The 20,538-nt window shown below is 32.5% G+C and overlaps 1 protein-coding gene across 2 annotated transcripts; it reads right to left on the reverse strand.

Moving 5' to 3' along the window:
• Positions 1-505: 505 nt before the first annotated feature.
• On the reverse strand, positions 506-12,438 carry LOC127836499 (C1q-related factor-like). 2 transcript variants are annotated; one of them, XM_052363148.1, is made up of 2 exons: positions 12,244-12,438; positions 506-1,254 (listed from the first exon to the last, which is right to left on the reverse strand). In XM_052363148.1, exons 1-2 carry the CDS (start codon positions 12,410-12,412, stop codon positions 1,064-1,066), a joined length of 360 nt encoding a protein of 119 aa, XP_052219108.1. In that variant the 5' UTR covers positions 12,413-12,438; the 3' UTR covers positions 506-1,063. The 2 variants fall into 2 exon arrangements, with proteins under 2 accessions (XP_052219108.1, XP_052219107.1); XM_052363147.1 differs by lacking the exon at positions 506-1,254 and adding an exon at positions 7,496-8,109.
• Between the last annotated feature and the right edge of the window lie 8,100 nt (positions 12,439-20,538).

The raw sequence follows: 20,538 nt of genomic DNA on the forward strand, positions 1-20,538 counted from the left end.
ACATTTTAATTCAAAAATTTGTTGTAAATTATTTATTGTAGGATGCGTTCAGGCGTTCCTGCAGCTTCTAAGCAGGAACACTCCGTTTTTGACGAGAACGTTGCAGAAGTGTTTTTGAAGGCGATGATCCCAGTTGTAATCATTATATGTTTATAATTATTTGGTTTTATGTTGACAAAGTAGTGGTTACGAACCCGAATAGCTCTATTGATAGAGTTTCTGGATTTGTTTCCTTGAAGAATTAACATAAAGAAAGCGTACAAATGTTAGTTTTAGGTAAATTTTTATGACGAAATGTTGCCTATTATGAAGAGGTGTGAACTGCACATTTTTGAAAAATATAATTTGACTGTTCTTCCTAAATTTAACAACGTGGCATCATATGCATCTGTGTGATTAAGGGAACTATATTAATTATTTTTAAATTGCATCTCATCTTTAACTTCAAGCCACAATGCTATTATATTTTATAAGTATAAAATGTTTCATGGTGTTGTTATTGACAAAAGTAGAAATCAAATAATGCGTCTGATTTGCTGAGATAATACGCAATAGGTTGCATAGAAGTAATTAAGCTTATATGTGTATATTTTCTAGTAGTACTGCTATTTTGTCAAGTTACACAAAGCGATTTAGTGTAAAACGTTTAAAGGACTTGAGTTTATTAGCTAATCACCAATGCAGCTGTTGTGTTTGACAGTTTATTTTACGAAACACTGTTTTAGAAGTAATTAGGTACTTTGCATACAATCTACAAGTCAGTGATTCTAGTATTTTTCACTACTAGAGTTATTTGTTAATTTGTCAATACCAATCTTAAATTCACACACACTTTATTTTAAACGTCAAAGCTTTCAAGCTAGTCAGCTTTAATGAGAACTCCACTGAACGAAGACCAGCTCTCAAAACTGCTTGCCGCTGTACAGTCGACCAATTGGACTGTGTCCCCAATCGAAAGGTGTAGGTAAGCCCCGTTGCTCACGCCGTAACTACCGGTATCTGCATTATCATAAGGGTCTGTATATGCCTTTATTCCAACCGAGATAACGTTTTTACCGAGGCTTCATTGACACAAATCTACTGCTGGACTCGCTCGTTTCTTCACCAAATGGAAAGTGAAATAATACAGCCCAGGAACATTGCATATGAAATGCCCCGAAGACTGGTAATACCGGCCGCCAATGTTGGTGAGGACGTTGTCGAATCTAAAAGGGAAATCTACCGGACCACTGGCTGTGAACGCTATGGCATTGTCTGAAACGTAAATATCAGACGTATTGCGCGTGTTATGCACATATAATTTATAATAATACTCGTACCTTTAAACTGGATTAAATTACAAATGACCTATATTTGAACTATGTGTTGGTACAATGTAGTAAAACATTAGTTATTAAATATGAACTTGTTGAAACAAAATTCGTAAATTGGACATTGGAAAACAGTTTATTAAGCATACTCTAAAAAACACAATGCAGATACAATATGAAAACATATCTGGAAAAAAAACGTTGAAACCTCTTCGGATATACCACAACAAAGGATCATTGATATTTACTCCGCTAACAACTGGACCGTAAAACTTAAAAAAATAATAATGTAGTAACGGAAATAACCGAGTATGCCGATTAGTCAAAAGTATAGCATGTTTTCTTTGTATGTATACACATCTTATGTCTTAAAATAGAAACCAACTGGACACACAACTTATCATGTACATCTCCATACACCTCTTTAAATGATTAAATTATGTACTTTAAATGCAAAAGGGCTAAACAATAAAGACAAACGCATAAAAATCTTCAAATGGTTAGACGACAAAAATTATAGTATATGCCTATTACAAGAAAGTCACTTGACACATACTTTAGCACAAAACTTAAAAGATGAATGGGACGGAGACATATATCTCAGTGGACAATATACTAATAAACAAGGCATTGCCTTTCTGATAAAAAATAATATAGGGATCACAGTCGATAATTTTAACGAAATAATAATTGGCAGACAAGCAAGTATAGATATCAAAATACACGAAACACAAATAACATTAATCAACGTCTACGGCCCTAACATAGACGATTCCACTTTTTACGAAACATTACAATCCTTTATAATTAATAACCAAGATAAAACTATTATAATCGGTGGTGATTTCAATACTGTCCTGAACCCATTAATAGATAAAAAGAATGGAAACCTTTATACTCATACTAAAAATAGAAACATTTTAAATAACATAATTGAAAACTACAATATGATAGATATCTGGCGTACAGTATACCCAAACGAAAGCAAATTCACCTGGCACTCAAACACAAAACCAACAATATTTTGTAGATTAGACTATTTTTAATATCTGAATCTCTTTGCAACATTATTGACACATGTAACATAAAACCAGGATTTATGACTGACCACTCTCTAGTTGAACTTAAACTGCACAATATACACCCTGAAAGAGGCCCAGGATACTTTAAAATTAACAACAGCATCTTATTAGATACACAATATCAAACACAAATAAAACAGGAAATAATAAATACAGTTGAAAATAATAAAGATGCAAACCCAAACACCCTATGGGAAGTAATTAAAGGAAATATACGTAACACAACAATTAGATACACATCATTTAAACAAAAAGAAACACACAAACTTGAAACTGAAACCATCAAAACCATTGAAACACTTGAAAAACAATTGCTTCAAACAAACACAAATGGTACCACCGACATTGAAAATGAAATAACATTAAAAAAACAAATATTAGATGGAATCTATCATACACATCTCAATGGAATAATACTAAGAGCGCGTGCACAGCATGTTGAACACAATGAAAAAAATACAAAATATTTCGCAAACATTGAAAAACGTAGAAGTGAACAAAAAACTGTACACAAATTAGTAGTCAATGGCAAAGATATAACAAACAGAACTCAAATACTAGAAGAACAACGATTATTTTTCGAAACCCTCTATAAACGAAAAAATGTTGAAAATAACACTCTTTTTAAAAATACACATCACGCTTTAAACCAGGAGGAAAAACAACTGTGCGACGGATTGCTTAATGAATATGAATGTGGATTAGCCCTAAAAGAAATGCAAAATAACAAAAGCCCAGGATCTGATGGCATCACAATCGAATTTTATAAAATATTCTGGAATGATATAAAAACACATCTAATCAATTCACTTAACTATTCATTTAACAACGAAAACTTAACTACGCTACAAAAACAAGGTATTATATCACTTATTCCAAAACCGGGAAAAAACTTAGAATCCTTATCAAACTGGCGCCCGATAAGTTTACTAAACAATGATTATAAAATTGCAACTAAAAGTATAGCAAACAGAATAAAAAAATATTACCATCAATCATTTCAAAATCTCAATCTGGTTTCATAAAAGGACGTTACATTAGTGAAAACGTTCGTCTTATCCAAGAATGCATAAACTATTTCAACAATTCAAATACTCCTGGTCTAATATTCTTTGCAGACTTTGCAAAGGCATTCGATTCGCTTGATCACTCATTTATGTTCTCTTGCTTAGAAAATAGGAACTTTGGTGAAAGTCTCATTCAATGGGTCAAACTATTCTATACCGATATTAACAGTATAATCATAAACAATGGCTTCTTTTCAAACAGTTTTAATATCGAACGAGGGGTTCGACAAGGATGTCCACTCTCATCATCGCTATTTATTTTTTGCATCGAGTACCTATCTCATCACATCCAATCAAATAAACACATAAAAGGCATATCACTAGAACCTGACGAAGAAATCAAACAATCCCTATTTGCTGACGATGCAACTTATTTTTTAAATAACAATTACGATTCTTTCCATAACCTAATAGAGTCCTAACCCTTTACGGAATGACATCGGGTCTTAAACTAAACAAAAGTAAATGTACTGTGCTACGAGTAGGTAAATTAAAACAAAGTAATGTTCAATATAAAAAAGAAATGAAATTTAATTGGACATCCGATGAAGCCACAACGTTAGGAATTACATTCACAAATAATGAAAAGGATACAGTTCTTAAAAACATACAGAATTTTAAAAACTGCTTAAAATCATGGCCTCATCGTAAACTTACACTAATCGGAAAAACACAGTATTGAAAACGTTTGCACTTCCTAAATTAATATATGTATTAACAGTTCTCCCAAATCCACCAAATGATGTTATTAACGATATAAAATCAGCAATATTTAATTTCATATGGTACGGTAAGCCTGATAAAATAAAAAGAACTCAGTTAATTCAATCTGTAGAAAATGGAGGTATCCAATTAACGAACATTGACTCATTCTTAAATGCAATCAAATGCAGCTGGGTTAAACGATACCTAGATAATACCAATACGAGTAAATGGAAATTATTCTACCAGAAAATCCTAAAAAAATATGGTGACTCCTTACTCTTTGAATGTAACATCCGCAATACTATCTTACATGAAATTGCAAACGAAAACATATTTCTGTCTGATGTTCTATCAGCGTGGAGTGATGTCACTCATAACTTAGAAACCCAAACCAGCAGTAAAACAATTTTATGGAACAATAAAGAAATAACTTCAAACAATAAGACGTTTTTCTATAAAGACTGGTTTGAACGAAGCATTAAATAAGTCGACCAATTATATGACTACAGAATTAAGGATTTCTACTCTTTTGATAATATATGCTACATATATGGAATACCTTCAAATAATTTTCTGAAATACTACACACTAATCAAAAGAATACCCATACATATAAAATCTGAAATCAATACAAATAATACACCATGTACTCAAACAACATTTGTAGAAAACATACTTGGAAGAAAAAACAAAAAAAAAATAAAATATTTTACACACTACAAATTAAAAACCCTACAGAAAACTCCAAAATCCAAAATAAATGGCAAGTCCTTTTTGGAGAAAATGAACTTAATTGGAAACACATATTTACCATGCCATATAAAGCAACTATTGAAAGCACACTGAGACATTTTCAATACAAATACATCCATAGAATTATAGCTACAAATAAATATCTAACTCAAATCTGTGTGACTTCTGCAGTGAAAACATTGAAACTATAGAACATCTTTTTTGGGAGTGCAAACACATCCAGCCTATTTGGAATCAATTAATATCTTTTCTTGAACAACATCAACTAAACGTTAAACTATCTTTCTTAAATGTAAGTTTCGGAATTAACTCATTGAAATCAATAGACTGTAATAATATTGTGAATTTTATGGTTATATTGATGAAATATTTTATCTTAAACATGAAGTACAAAAAACAAGTACCAAATTTTAATTGTTTTGTCCACAGTCTTAAACTAAAAATCCAGATTGAGAAAGAAATAGCCCTCAGTAAAGACACATTACAAATCTTTGAACAAAAATGGAATCGGATTAAATTCTCATAATGTTTTGTCCACTTATATACATTTCACTCTAATGTTAGTTTATCTCTCTAAAATAGTTTTGTTTATTTATTTTTTTATTTTTTTTATTTTTATTTTTCAATCTGACAAGATCATTGTGAATACACAACAGAACACACAAGTCCAGTATGCTTTTCTCCCGACTTTATACAACTCATCATTTTTCATAACTATTCCTCTGTTGTTCTTTTCTTTTCTCTCATTTTTTTAAATATATTAGCATATCTTGTATAACATGTCTGAACTTTATTGCTTTGTACAATCACTATGTTGTATGATCATATACATGTTTACATTGTATGTATGATATTGAATAAAAAAAAAAAAAAAAAAAAAAAAAAAGGTAATTGAAGTTGAATTGCAGGGTGTTTCATCCGATTTTTGTCGATGCTGTTCAGTGTGTACTTCACATACACTCGATTTGGAAGTTCAAACCATCACAATGGCCAGGTAAAAACACTAAAATAATCGTCGCTTTATTCTTGGAACAAAATAAAAACATTGTCCATAACCGGCAGAACCAAATAAGTTTTCTTCCAAATTGAATCAATGGTTGGTGTATCATAATATGTCCGAAATGGCGGACCATAAACACCCTCGTGAAGTCATTTAACGCCATAAACGTCCGATATCATTATTTTTATGTTTGTTTTGCAGTATGCGGTTTTTCTTAAGTTAAAATAATACGTTTCACGAAAGAACATTTCCAACTTATATAAATCGATTTTCACAAGTATTCAAGTTCCATGTAAATGCATTTCAAAATTGAGTATGAAATGGTTGCTATCTATGTCGGTTTATACGAGCCCCATTACGAAAATACGAAAATAAAGGTAAACAATTAAAAATCAGTGTTCCTTATGGCAATTGCCAAGATTTCAACGCCAGATGTGGTCTGGTAAAATAGATGTTTGTAGATACAAAATGCTCGTTTTTATTATTGTTTTGCGTATTTAATTCCATTTTAATTTCCCGCAACGATATCTATTTATACGACACATGAACATTAACATGGTACCATTTTAATGTTCGTGTGTCGTATGAATAGATATATTCGCGGGAAATTAAAATGGAATTAATTGTGCCATAAATAAATAAAAACGAGCATTTTGTATCTACAAAAATACATGTAATCATACCACATCTAGCGTTGAAATTGTGGCTATTGCTATAAGGAACACTGATTGTTTAGGTGTTAACTTTATTTTACGAACTACTTTACGAAATTTTCTATGATTTTGTGTATATAGAGGCTTTATTTTTTTAACATGTGGCGCCCAAAGTTAATACAATATATGGAATGAATTATTTTGAATGCCTCTGCATTTAATGTTTGTAGGCAATGATTAAACGAATGGTCGTCGGTCGATACAGCTTCTGCTACAGTCTCACAATTTACGGCCATACATTTTCATTCAAAAAATTGTTGTAAATTATTTATTGTAGGATGCGTTCAGTCGTTCCTGCAGCTTCTAAGCAGGAACACTCCGTTTTTGACGAGAACGTTGCAGAAGTGTTTTTGAAGGCGATGATCCCAGTTGTAATCATTATATGTTAATAATTATTTGGTTTTATGTTGACAAAGTAGTGGTTACGAACATGAATAGCTCTATTGATAGAGTTTCTGGATTTGTTTCCTTGAAGAATTAACATAAAGAGAGCGTACAAATGTTAGTTTTAGGTAAATTTTTGTGACGAAATGAAGAGGTGTGAACTGCACATTTTTGAAAAATATAATTTGACTGTTCTTCCTAAATTTAACAACGTGACATCATATGCATCTGTGTGATTAAGGGAACTATATTAATTATTTTTAAATTGCATCTCATTTTTAACTACAAGCCACATTGCTATTATATTTTATAAGTATAAAATGTTTCATGGTGTTGTTATTGACAAAAGTAGAAATCAAATAATGCGTCTGATTTGCTGAGATAATACGCAATAGGTTTCATAGAAGTAATTAAGCTTATATGTGTATATTTTCTAGTAGTACTGCTATTTTGTCAAGTTACACAAAGCAATTTAGTGTAAAACGTTTAAAGGACTTGTGTTTATTAGCTAATCACCAATGCAGCTGATGTGTTTGACAGTTTATTTTACGAAACACTGTTTTAGAAGTAATTAGGTACTTTGCTTACAATCTACAAGTCAGTGATTCTAGTATTTTTCACTACTAGAGTTATTTGTTTATTTGTCAATACCAATCTTAAATTCATACATCACTTTATTTTAAACGTCAAAGTTTTCAAGCTAGTCAGCTCTAATGAGAACTCCACTGAACGAAGACCAGCTCTCAAAACTGCTTTCCGCTGTACAGTCGACCAATTGGACTGTGTCCCCAATCGAAAGGTGTAGGTAAGCCCCGTTGCTCACGCCGTAACTACCGATATCTGCATTCTCGGAAGGGTCTGTATATGCCCTTATTCCAACCGAGATAACGTTTTTACCGAGGCTACATTGACACAAATCTACTGCTGGACTCGCTCGTTTCTTCACCAAATGGAAAGTGAAATAATACAGCCCAGGAACATTGCATATGAAATGCCCCGAAGACTGGAAATACCGGCCGCCAATGTTGGTGAGGACGTTGACGAATCTAAAAGGGGAATCTACCGGACCACTGGCTGTGAACGCTATGGCATTGTCTGAAACGTAAATATCAGACGTATTGCGCGTGTTATGCACATATAATTTATAAAAATACTCGTACCTTTAAACTGGATTAAATTACAAATGACCTATATTTGAACTATGTGTTGGTACAATGTAGTAAAACATTAGTTATTAAATATGAACTTGTTGAAACAAAATTCGTAAATTGGACATTGGAAAACAGTTTATTAAGCATACTCTAAAAAACGCAATGCAGATACAAAATGAAAACATATCTGGAAAAAAAAACGTTGAAACCTCTTCGGATATACCACAACAAAGGATCATTGATATTTACCCCGCTAACAACTGGACCGTAAAACTTAAAAAAAAAATAATGTAGTAACGGAAATAACCGAGTATGCCGATTAGTCAAAAGTATAGCATGTTGTTTTTTTTTTTAGACTAAGTTGTATACATTTGTTTGAAGAAAGTGTGTGTGAAGCACATATTTTATTTGTCAGACGAGATTTAGCCTTTACGTTAGATAAACGTTTATTATAAAGAAAATTAAGAATGCACAATAGCCGTACACTAATGGACGCAGGTGTTATGTTTGACGGGCCCTACGTGTCCCTTCAATGCGTGCTTCCAACCAATGATATTTAAAGTTGATAACTAGATATGCCACCAACAATATTGAAATATCAACATTTTCAAAGAGCAACACTACTAAAACAATTAAAGCAATAGATATGGCTCAATTGCGCTTCACTTCCAGGCCATGAAGTATAGGTATATTAGCATATGATACTGCGAATTGATACAAAAATGATCTTGGACAAACAATAACAAAGGGCTATAACGGCTCAAATATGCATCTCGTACACTGAACTTTCTTTAAATAAGATGTTCCCCGGAAAAGATATCCAACATCCGGACCTTAAGCCAAACAGACAACTTGATAGTTGTAAAGCCCAGGTTTTACTTGCTTTGTTTGGTCGATATGAAGTTCGAATAGTCTGTGTTGTATACAACTATAAAGAATTATACAACTATAACGAACCATTGTGAAAGAAGGACAGACAGACAGACAGACAGACAGACAGACAGACAGACAGACAGACAGTCAGACAGACACAGACAGACAGACAGACAGACAGACAGACAGACAGACAGACAGACAGACAGACAGGCAGGCAGGCAGGCAGGCAAGCAGATCAAAAAGATCAGACAGACAGACAGACAGACAGACAGACAGACAGACAGACAGACAGACAGACAGACAGACAGACAGACAGACAGACAGACAGACAGACAGACAGACAGACAGACAGACAGACAGACAGACAGACAGACATACATACAGACAGACAGACAGACAGACAGACAGACAGACAGACAGACAGACAGACAGACAGTTAATTCAGACTTAACTAAAAGTGCATCGTCTTCAAACTTAAATATGCACATTAGTTTTTGTCACGTAAAACGGTAGAGCAACATTACAGTACATCAATGTAATGGTCATTTAAGAATACAAACTCAAATCAACATACTCGATGTTAAAAGCACCTTAGTTATATCGACCCCGCAATGAAATTTATGAAACTGTATTATTAAGAATTGTATTTCTTATATGAAAAGCATCTTAGACATATTGTCATGCATTATAAATTACTAACTTGTAACAAGACATGAATACGTTTTGGAAGTTTTATACTGACGGGATAATGTAAAGTATACGGCTGGTATACGTTTTTCACAGATCAGTGAAACAGCGGCATATACATATAAAATGGTATTCGTCTTCAACATCAAAGGCATTGCAACATAACGTTCATTTTGCGAAACTCTACATTTGACAGGCAAAGAGCAGATGTCTAGCATGTAAGTCTAAATAGTCTTCATATTCCAATGAGGTTTTGAAAACGGTATAAATGTCTAATACAGAACTGTTATTCAATTTTTATACCACTCTTGTTTAAAATTGGCAAAAGTATTCAATTGTTCTCGCTAATAAAACTTTTTACTTGAACAACGTTTGAATTTTCAAATACATCACCAAATCAAAAATTATTTTAAATATTATTGACAATTTACACCCGATTTGTATAACCCGTTTTGCATTTTTTAAAGCTTGTTTGTTAACAATTTAAATAACGATATTTTAATTGTTTAGAATGTTACACCAATAAAATGAAATTTCAACAAATCTGTTTACATATAATTGTCATTTATCTATTTCTCAATAAACATCAACACTTCATGTTTTTATTTAAACCTGTAGTTATCGTTTTAAAAATTGTTAATGTTTGTGTTCAACATGAAAAGACTTTGTGAAACCCCGTCCTTCTGAAGCATAATGTTATATATAACCAAAATAAAATGGTGTCCAATAAAGACAATTTTTGTTGTATTTCATATTGATTAAATTGAAGCAAGTATATATGTACGGCCAAATTAGCTTTGCCAGTTTTTAACTTTCAGTATAATTCAATATAATTTAACACTTTGCTTAAATAGTTAAAGTCTTAACATTTAGCCCCCAATAATTGCAAGATAAATTGTGCTTAAACTTCAGCCGGTAACTTTCCGTAAATAGCCATTTCTTACCAAAACAATAGTTAAGTTATTCAACAGAAAAGGTACGTCAAATTCTGGAAATGCAGAATTAGGTTGAGGTCATTATTTAAAAATAAATTGTCTGCTTCAGTTATACTAAAACACACATACCGTACATGAGGTTTTCGAAAAACTTGGTAATTACTTCTTAAGATATTTTATTTGCAATGATCATTTGATTTTAAACGTTGCAAAAAGTTCATGTGTTTGTGTTTTCTCAATTGTTTAATCTCCAACATGTTTTGCCTAGAACAACAGGCTTTCTTATTGCGAATTAAGTCGTTATACTGTGTCTTAATTGTTCATAAATGTTCTCGATTTATATCTGTTTTACTCACGTTAAAAATTTTACTCACGTTAAAAATACGTAAAGCGTCGTTATTCAAATAATTTTGTGAAGAATTGCATTCGCTATCAAACCATTCTGTCTGAAACTAGGGTTTGTTTTATACATCCCTGTTTAAGAAAATAACCGGTCCGCAACACCGCGAATGTTTTCATTAATAACTATTCACTTAATTGACGATCTACTTGATTAATATAAATGTTACACACTATTATGAAATACAGGCAAAAATATATGAGCGAAATTTCCCTCATAACACATTGTCCCGTTTAAACTTACCATCGCTGTAAAATCGATACTCAGACAAGACACTTTTAGACAAAAGTTTAACCGAAAATAATCACCAAATACGTTAAAAGCATACACGGTAAATCCTATATACTGCAAAAGCTATATCCTTTTGTCAAGAAATAGTCAAAGACTATTAAGACTAATAAGAACAAATACTTTGCTTACTGGCATTGCCAACTCTACCATTAAAACAACGTACACCTGTGGTTTCCCATAATTCGAGTCTTTTTTACCAAATGAATATTAAGTGAGCTATGTACTTAGGCCTTAACTGAGGCGGTATCTGGGTTGTTCATGGCCTTATCATATACAGTATTAACTTTGTACTGTACACTATCATCACATTTATTGCTAACACGGATATCGAAATCGCCAGCAAGAAATTTTAACCAAAGTCCGACAAATAAGTAGTATCGTTTCACAAAATTTCAAACATATCTACATTTAACACTGGAAACCCATGACCCCATATAAACGTTGCTAAGATATACACATGATCTGAGATATTAACACTTTGAGGTCAAGTAGTGCTATTCAATGAATTATATTTAATATACCCTTAAAATGATAATTTCTCTAAGTGCATAGATTGCGTATAAAGTACGTATAATGTCTTTTGGACGTATTGTCTTTTCAGTGACATCCGATTTCTTTAAGTGTTCATGCGAAAAACCTAAGGTGAATGTCAGACACATTTAACACGGTGAATTCTTTGGGAATTAAAATAACTTGCTAATTACGTGTTGCACAATACTAACAAAAAAAAAACGACATATTCCAATCTATTTATTTCCTTTTTTCTTCTTTCCACACATTGCTATAGAAAATATGGTATAAATATGTAATGACATTTGATAATCGTGCTATAAACGATTGATAAGTACATCAAATTGATCAATAGTATTGTATTTTGTTGCAACAGTACCTTTTCTGCTCTTTTCAATTTTCTCAAGGGCGTCTTCCAATTTCAGCATCTTAAGCAGCATTTTCTCGTCGTAGTCAAAACGTGACAAACACATTGGTTCAGATGCCTTAAGGATCCCAAGGAGAAAGAACACAATCACAAGTTGAGCCATCAATTTAACGAAACCCATATTGACTTCCAGCTTGCTTCTCTTCTTTTCAAATGCAAACTCTTCGTTTTTCGAAGAAACATGAAGCACTATGCATAAATTCATTATGTATTTAAAGGTGCATGCTTGAGTTTAGTTGATTGTTAAGGATATTGATTCAGAAACATTTGAGCACCTAAACTTACACTGCTAGTTTCCTCTAAAACTTGATTTATACTTTAAATAGAGATAAGTAGTTGTTTGTGATGCACTTTCGGGTAATAATGTATAATTGACTATACTACTTTCGTTTGCATTTGTTAGAAATTATATTCATTAAACTACATTTTAAATAAAAAAAAGAAATTGAAGGGACATTTAACAACGAAAATATTCTACATTAATGCACCATTACTCGAAGCGAAACTGGCTATGCACGTTGTGTAACAACTAAGTTATTGGTCAAAAAGTATTCAAAGCAAGTGTTACGATCTCGATTTATAATAACGTGTTCTCCTTGCATAAATGCTGTGCATGAACATGGTTAACACGAATATAACGAAATGCGATATAAGCTTTACATAAAATGAATTCCAACCTTTAATATTATTATCCGGTATGTTTATTTCCATGGGGCATTTGATTACGTGAAAGCAGATGTTTTCTATATTATATGTCGCGCACTTTTTTACCAGAAGGAAGGAAGCAATTATTGGAAACTGAAACTGTATTCTAGAATGTTAAGCTCACCGGATAAAATGCAGAGCATCACAAGATAATACGATTCAGAGTCATAAAGACTCATGAAATAACTAATTAATTGTCAATCAAATTAATAAGTTGCGTCAAATGAAGTGAAGTAAATCTATCTTATAAGTGCAGCTCCAAGAATAAGAGTTTTGTTCATGTCGTCACGTTTTATCATCAAAACACATAGTTTTCAATAATTTATGTATACACGCTACATTATTCATTTAGAAAGAAGTATCTTGAAAAGTAACAAACTCCTAGTTATTTGGTTCAATAATAACAATAAAACTATTGCTACCGCACAAACAAAATAGTTTGTCTTTTCGGTCCATTAATTTAAATAACTAGAATCCTTAAAACAAAAACTAATTATGGAGTAGTGTATTTATTCTCGCTAAATGTAACAGTTTAATTAATTTGCATCATTCTTATAAAATGGCAAAAATTATATATTTTTGATTTTTATATAGTCATCTTCAATACCAATTTATATCACGTATTACAAAAAAATAATATGTTCTGCTGATAACTATGGCTAATTTCACTTGACCGTTGTTTTGGTGAATCATATATTTATATGAATCATTTATATTTTAACGATAATAAAACCATATATGTTGCTGTTTTCAGATAATAATATCACACTTGATTCAGCCCCTACAATTCACAAAGGGAAAGCCGTGCCTATGTCATTATATTTGACGATTTGTGTACTAGCTGGTGTTGGAATTATTGTCACAAACGCTTGGTGTTTTTTTTAAAGTTGTTTGGAGAAAACATAGGTATAATATTTAAATATTCAGATATTTAACATTTGGATGTTTGTGTAAAATAGTCAAAATTGTATGTTTAAGAAACAATCGTTTCTTAAAAAATAAAATCGGTTCATATTGGCAAAACCTGTGTTCAATATTACAAAGGCTATTTAAAACATGTTTTCCTAATTATATTTATGACTTGAGTATAGCATTATATACATTTCATGGGACTCTGTATTTAATTTCAAGTATGATGCTATCAGGCCTATTTTTATTTACACTAGATGCTTTGCGAACTAATGTTTTCTAATCGTTATGTTTTTGTGCATCTTTAACACCTGCTTAACACCAAGTTTTACATTCGATGTTTAAAGAATTGATCCCTATTTTATCCATCGGTGTGTGTTTGTGGCCTTGTCTAGTACACATGTTTTGTGTCTCACTATCTGAGAAATTGTTCGGATTAATAAAGAAAGAAAGGACAGAGAATTATTATCAGATTATTATCAGATTTCTCTACAGCTGGTTTTTTGTATAGATTATCACATTTTTCTAAATAAATGCTCTTCTAAAATATTGTTTTCATGTTGATAGGTGTCCGTGTAGGCTAATTTCACAGATTTATCCGTGATGGAAGCAATTTCGTAGAAAACCTCATTGCAATGCATCTACGTATTTGGTCACAAAAACACAATACACAAGCTTTGTTAACACCGCTTTATCAACAATCCTTAACAATTTCGGTAGTATTATTCTATTCCAAAGGTTTCCTTTTATAATGCTCCGGGGTGTGTCCCGGCACTCTTTTCTTATTTGCATTAAGACTCACACACTTTGATTTTTCGGTAGGACATTTGTACTGTTTTACTTTATGTTTGTTAGTATCTGTGCTGTGGGGATACCATGGTTCCCACAGTAAACCCTATTTGCCCCTATTTGATGACAAACTAAAGGTGGCACACTACAGTTGTTTTAGTCTCGGTAAATCTCGTACACAAGCAGGAGCGAACCAATGTCTGGAAACTGGTCACCTCGAAAATCTGAAAATAAACCAAGCACATTTCCAGAATGGTTGAGGTTGTGCCTTCTGAAAAATCAGGAACATTCAAATCAAATGAGTTGGGGCAAAATGTTTTAGTATTGATTATTTCAAGCGAAAACATCAGAATTCTGTGTGTTTCCGAGCCTTTTTAAAACAGTTTCAACAACAAACTGCCACTTTCCTGCAGACGCAAGGTGCCTGGAAACCATGTATTTACATTTAACAATATATTGATTTATTTAATTGACCAGGTTGTGTAACTATTGTATGCTGATGTAGTTGTTGCATTAACATTAAGTATAAATAAAATTCGGTATTCTGTGTACTACTAACATTTTACTGTCATTCAAATTGTATTATTATTTGTTCTTTAAAAAAGATATTGATTTATTTTATTGATACAACGACATATTAAAGCAGTTCCATATATAGCTAAATACACTGTTTTCATGTTTGTCTTAACTATCTGTAAAGTTCATCCATACCAAATTATGATCTTCTGTAAGAAAAAACAACGACTTACCATATTCATGTGTTTGTATTATCATTTCATTTAACACTAGAAACTGTAGAGTTTATGTGTAATAAAATTCTGTTCTGTTCTGATCTGTTTTTACATAGGTAACTTACCAAGTACTAAACAGCAATGGAGAAAATTGGGGGTAAAAGGTTTAGATTTTTTGTAATAGTTCAATGTCCGTACGCCCTTTCAAATTTCCAACAGAAATACTGACCGGCCAGCATGACACCTGTTTTCGAATTGCATTAATTCTACTTCCTGTATGCAGCTTTAGTTACAATACCAATGTTTTGGTAACTTACAAACATCCAAGAAAAATCACCACAACTCAAACCTGACATTTATCATTATTTAGACACTAAAAATGGTGCTTACCTGAGCAACTTTCTCTTTATTTAGAAATTTGACCGGGGCCAATTCGCATTGCTGGCTAAAAAGTGTTGTGTGCAGCCAAAATGCGACTGGCTGACAATTGAACATGTAACACAAAGGTAAATGGTACGTAAAGCAAGCACTTTGAATACCGTAAAGCAATGTTAACTAATGTCTCTATTCATAGGCAACGTCTGTGTGAGCTTATGGATGTAAGCGATTGTAAGGAAATATCTTAAGAATGTTTAGATATGTTTTGAGCATATACAATCCGTATTGATTGAGCACCTAGCATGATAGGGTATTGCCAAATACACAGTTTTAGATACTTTTTATGATGCAGTATAGTTATGAAATATGTATTCATTGGTTTTCTCACGTAGCTGCACGAAGCTGTACAGACCGAGATACTTTCCTGCTTACGTTCATTCTAGGTGTGAAGTGTGTCATCAAATTCAATTTGTTGTCAACACTTTGTTTATGAACATACAATCTCATGTGTCCGTGTTAGTTGGTTACATTGAATTCGAATTGCATGTATATTTTTTCAAGTAATTTTTCTCATATTTTCATCCGATTCGGGTCCACGTTGTTCAGTGTGTACTTGACATACACTCACATTCGAAGAACAACATGACACAGTAAATGCATTCACACCAAGTTTAACGCCCTTTTACTCGTAAAGCAAAATTAAAACATTAACCATACTCTTCAGACATAAATCGTTTTTCTTGCAATTGTAAGTAAATGGTTGGTGTTTGAACGAAATAGACGTCTGATTGTATTATTTTGTTAAGCAGTATGTATTTTTCAAAAGCAAAAAAGAAACAGTTTTTATGAGAGATTACATAACTTGATAACTATAATTCTTTTTGCAAATGTATGTACATGCAATTTCAAAATTGAGTTTATAATGGTCTCTATTGATGTCGGTATACTAAAGATTAATTTATTTTTAGACGTTCCGTCCATAGTTAATGCAACACGTGATAATTTGTATCGAACGCCGCTGAATGTAAAGTTTGCAGGCATTGATGAAACAAATGGTCGTCTGTATAACATTTAAAAACAGTTTCTGGTACATGTTCACAGTTTACGGGCATACATGTTCCTCTGGGGTAAGTGGTCGATGAGACATCTGCCTTTGCCCTGTACACAGACGTAAGATGATCATCTGGTCTTGATATGCTATAGAAGCTGTCCTGTTGCCATTTAGTTCTGAACATCCGCTTGATGATGATGCTCTTTTCTAATAGATTATATTACTCTGCTGGTCTTATTCTGCTCCCATATCTGCCATAGTATCTCTTTATCAATGCTGTATTTTGCACCGTGAAAATGTATCCACTGCAGACTTCTACAAAAGCACTCAATGTTTTGTGGTGCTGCTGTGAAGCGATGCAGTCAAGTCTTTCACCTAAACTCTTTAGTCGATGCCTGTTGCTATTTTCTCTACCTGCTGTTATCTGCGTGGTTATTTCTCTTACGCTACAGCTCCCACTCTCTTGACTACATTGGTTGCTAAGACTAGTTTGACAAGTGTCATTTCTCTTTTTCTAGCGTCACTGTACTCGTCTTTGGTGATGCTGTTGTTTTGTCAGGGTAATTCCCCTGGGAACAGATTATCATTATGGTTCAGGGAATTTACATCTGCTAGCATATGATCGCATTTATTGCTTAGCATTGCCTTGCTTTCTCAATAAACTTAGCTCTTTTCCGTAATGCTACTCCAAGGCTTTTCACTTTTCTTCGGATCAGGTGATTCTCTGAGAACCTGGCAGTTATGTTATATGACATAAATGACATAACGAGTACACGGTTTTCATTTTAATTTTGGTGGCAAATTTACACCGATCACCAGGTTAGCTTTTCCCCCACAGAAAGGCGTTATAATATAGAACTTATAGGCACCATTTCGTCCGTGCGTGCATCGTGCGTGTATGGTCAGAATAAATACCACAGTACATAGTTTACTGTGAAGGTATTTTTTAAGGACTTGCCTTTGCTCCAAACACTGAATCCGAAGCGAGGGATACTCTGTCTGTGACAATTTCCGGTCTATATAAACACTCTTCTGTTAAAATGCCTCAAAATCAGTGAACAAATTGTCAAGATTTATGAAATATTATTCTGAAATTTATCTTACCTTGACAACAGTACAAAAAGTGTCCACAACCAAAATATACATGTTAACTGGTCGTTGAAAATTAGTATATGTATTTCGTATTCGATGTTGCGATTTAAATAATATTTTGACCAACTTGTACACACAAATATTAACCAATATCTTCATATTAGTATGTGTGTTAAGATGTTTTTCATTCAACATAATAAAATGTAATTGGAGGACTTAACAGTATTCAATATATAAGACAGTACACGATTCTCTTAAAACTATAACATAATATAAAATTACATCAGACAAATAAACGTTATGTTTTTTTAAATAAAGAGTTAACAGTTTTAAGGCTAAGTTCGAATCTGGGTCAGGTTGGATTGAAAACTAGATCATCAGTTCAAATCGAAGAAAAAAAACTTGAATAATTAAAAGGGGTAATTAGTTACCTTGTTACGATAAGACAAAGTATACATAATTTTATTGACCAGGTCTAGACAAAGATTACAAATAATTCACAGGAGGTAAAAAGACATCACGTTCAAATCTTCTACAGTTGTATCATTTACCTCATGCGAGCGCTTTAGGGCAATGCAATTCATAACTAGTGTTTATATATCATAAGTTCCCTCTTTCATCTATGTTGAATAAAGGCGTGTTATCCTCCAAGAATGGTTTACATTTATGAATATGCAATTTGCTTTCGTTTAACAGTTTTGAAACGTTAAACAATACAAAAAATAGGTGCTTAACCGTTATACATAGTGGTGGACTGTGACTTTCATGTTGTTTTATGATCAAAATCTTTGCCATGCCCGATTCCAGTCAGTTTCGTAAAGGTTGTTGGTTTTATGCTTTTATAAAGACGGCTAAACGTTCCTAATTGTCCGGGTTTTGAATTCTTACTTTTGGTTAGAAACAAAAAAACATCCCATGCTCGATTAAAAGCGTAGAATAAAATAGTTGTATGTTTATGTGTGTAATGATGTGTGCAAATTTCATGTCTGCCACGCAAAATAAAAAAAAATGCCGACTTCGCACTGAACAACCAAGGGTGGTTTTAGTGACTTTAGGTTCATATGATTATTCATTTATAGCTGTTGTTTTTATTCGAAATATTTTATAAATAGTGATTAAGATTCATTCTTCTCTCCGCGAAACAGTTTTTGAACACATACTTGTTATTTGCTTATAATGAGTTGGTGTTGTTTCAATTACAAAATTAAAAATTTAACAACACGATTTGGGGAAAAACATATTTTACGTAAAATTTCTGATGCGTTTATAATAAAAACACAATTCAAACTTAAAAATGTTTGTAGTAGCCAGATTTCGATAAATATACTTAAAATGTAATAAAACAACATTTAAGTAAAAAATATTCCCATTTGATTTCAACGATTCAAGCAATTATTAGATATAAACGACATACATATAGAACACTTTTGCAGATGCGATTCCGAATAAAATAGGGATTAATAACATTCTTAAAAAAAAGGTGTAATAGTTTTCGACCAACGGTCAATTTGTTGTTTTTTAAAAGACATTTACATTACTTTAAACGTTATCGTTTTTGTTGTAAGTGGTTCGTTGATGCAATCTCGAACGTTAACGCAGCAATACGACAAGGTGCGTACCGTGATTGCATGAGTCGTGAGGTATGATTTTGCAGTTTTTTTCCTATAAATTGACATTATCTCTATTCTGATCAATATATAAGTTTATTGATTTTATTTTTGTTTAAAGAAAACGCTATATTTATGGTTTTCTACTATATTTAGAGCAAACTAATATTATGGTTTTAGTTAATATTAATTATTGTTGACATAATGTTGCCGGACAAATTGCTAGGTTTGTATCGCATTATTTATTTAATGTATGCTTTTCTTATCTGTTACGACACGACCTGTATTCAAGATTCCAACTGTGCCATTTAAAGGGACTGTCAAACACGACGACGAAGAAAAGAAGAGTTCTAAAATACCGTATTGTTTTACAATTATTAGTTTATATTGATTAAAATATCACGACTGGTATATTATATTACTTGAAAAAAATCATGTCTTCAGTATATTCGGTAATAAAGTATTACTGGGTATGTATACAATGTAACTACTATACATAACGCAAGTAGATTGATAAGCATCGTCACGTGGTAAACCCAGGAATGCAAATTGCGCATGCGTAGTGAATTGTATATATTTCCTAAATGGCTCCGAAAAAAGTCGGCTAGCGCGAAAAAGAGAAGGATAGCAAAATAAAGAAGCGACATCGGTTGAGATATGTTAATATTGGCTACCAATGTCATCGTTGGAAAGATATTAAATATATCGTAGGCTCTAAATTCAACTGGAAAGTAGCGAAGCTCCTTATTGACAGGTAGGCTTTATTTGGACAGTCGAGGCGTTTTCTCAAATGGTAAAAATCAAATACGTGTGAAAATGAATGACGTTGTAACATACTTGACTTTGCATGACATTGGTTTCAAAAATCTGCTGTAACTGAATACGCTTTAAAAATACACTGATCATTTGTGTAAATTCATATAGCAGTCGATTTCAAATGCGTTTCTAAAACTTTCTATACTGGTTAGTGCGTATTTTCTGGACA

This window comes from Dreissena polymorpha, chromosome 6 (genome assembly GCF_020536995.1).
Source record: "Dreissena polymorpha isolate Duluth1 chromosome 6, UMN_Dpol_1.0, whole genome shotgun sequence".
In the NCBI taxonomy this organism is placed as follows: domain Eukaryota; kingdom Metazoa; phylum Mollusca; class Bivalvia; order Myida; family Dreissenidae; genus Dreissena; species Dreissena polymorpha.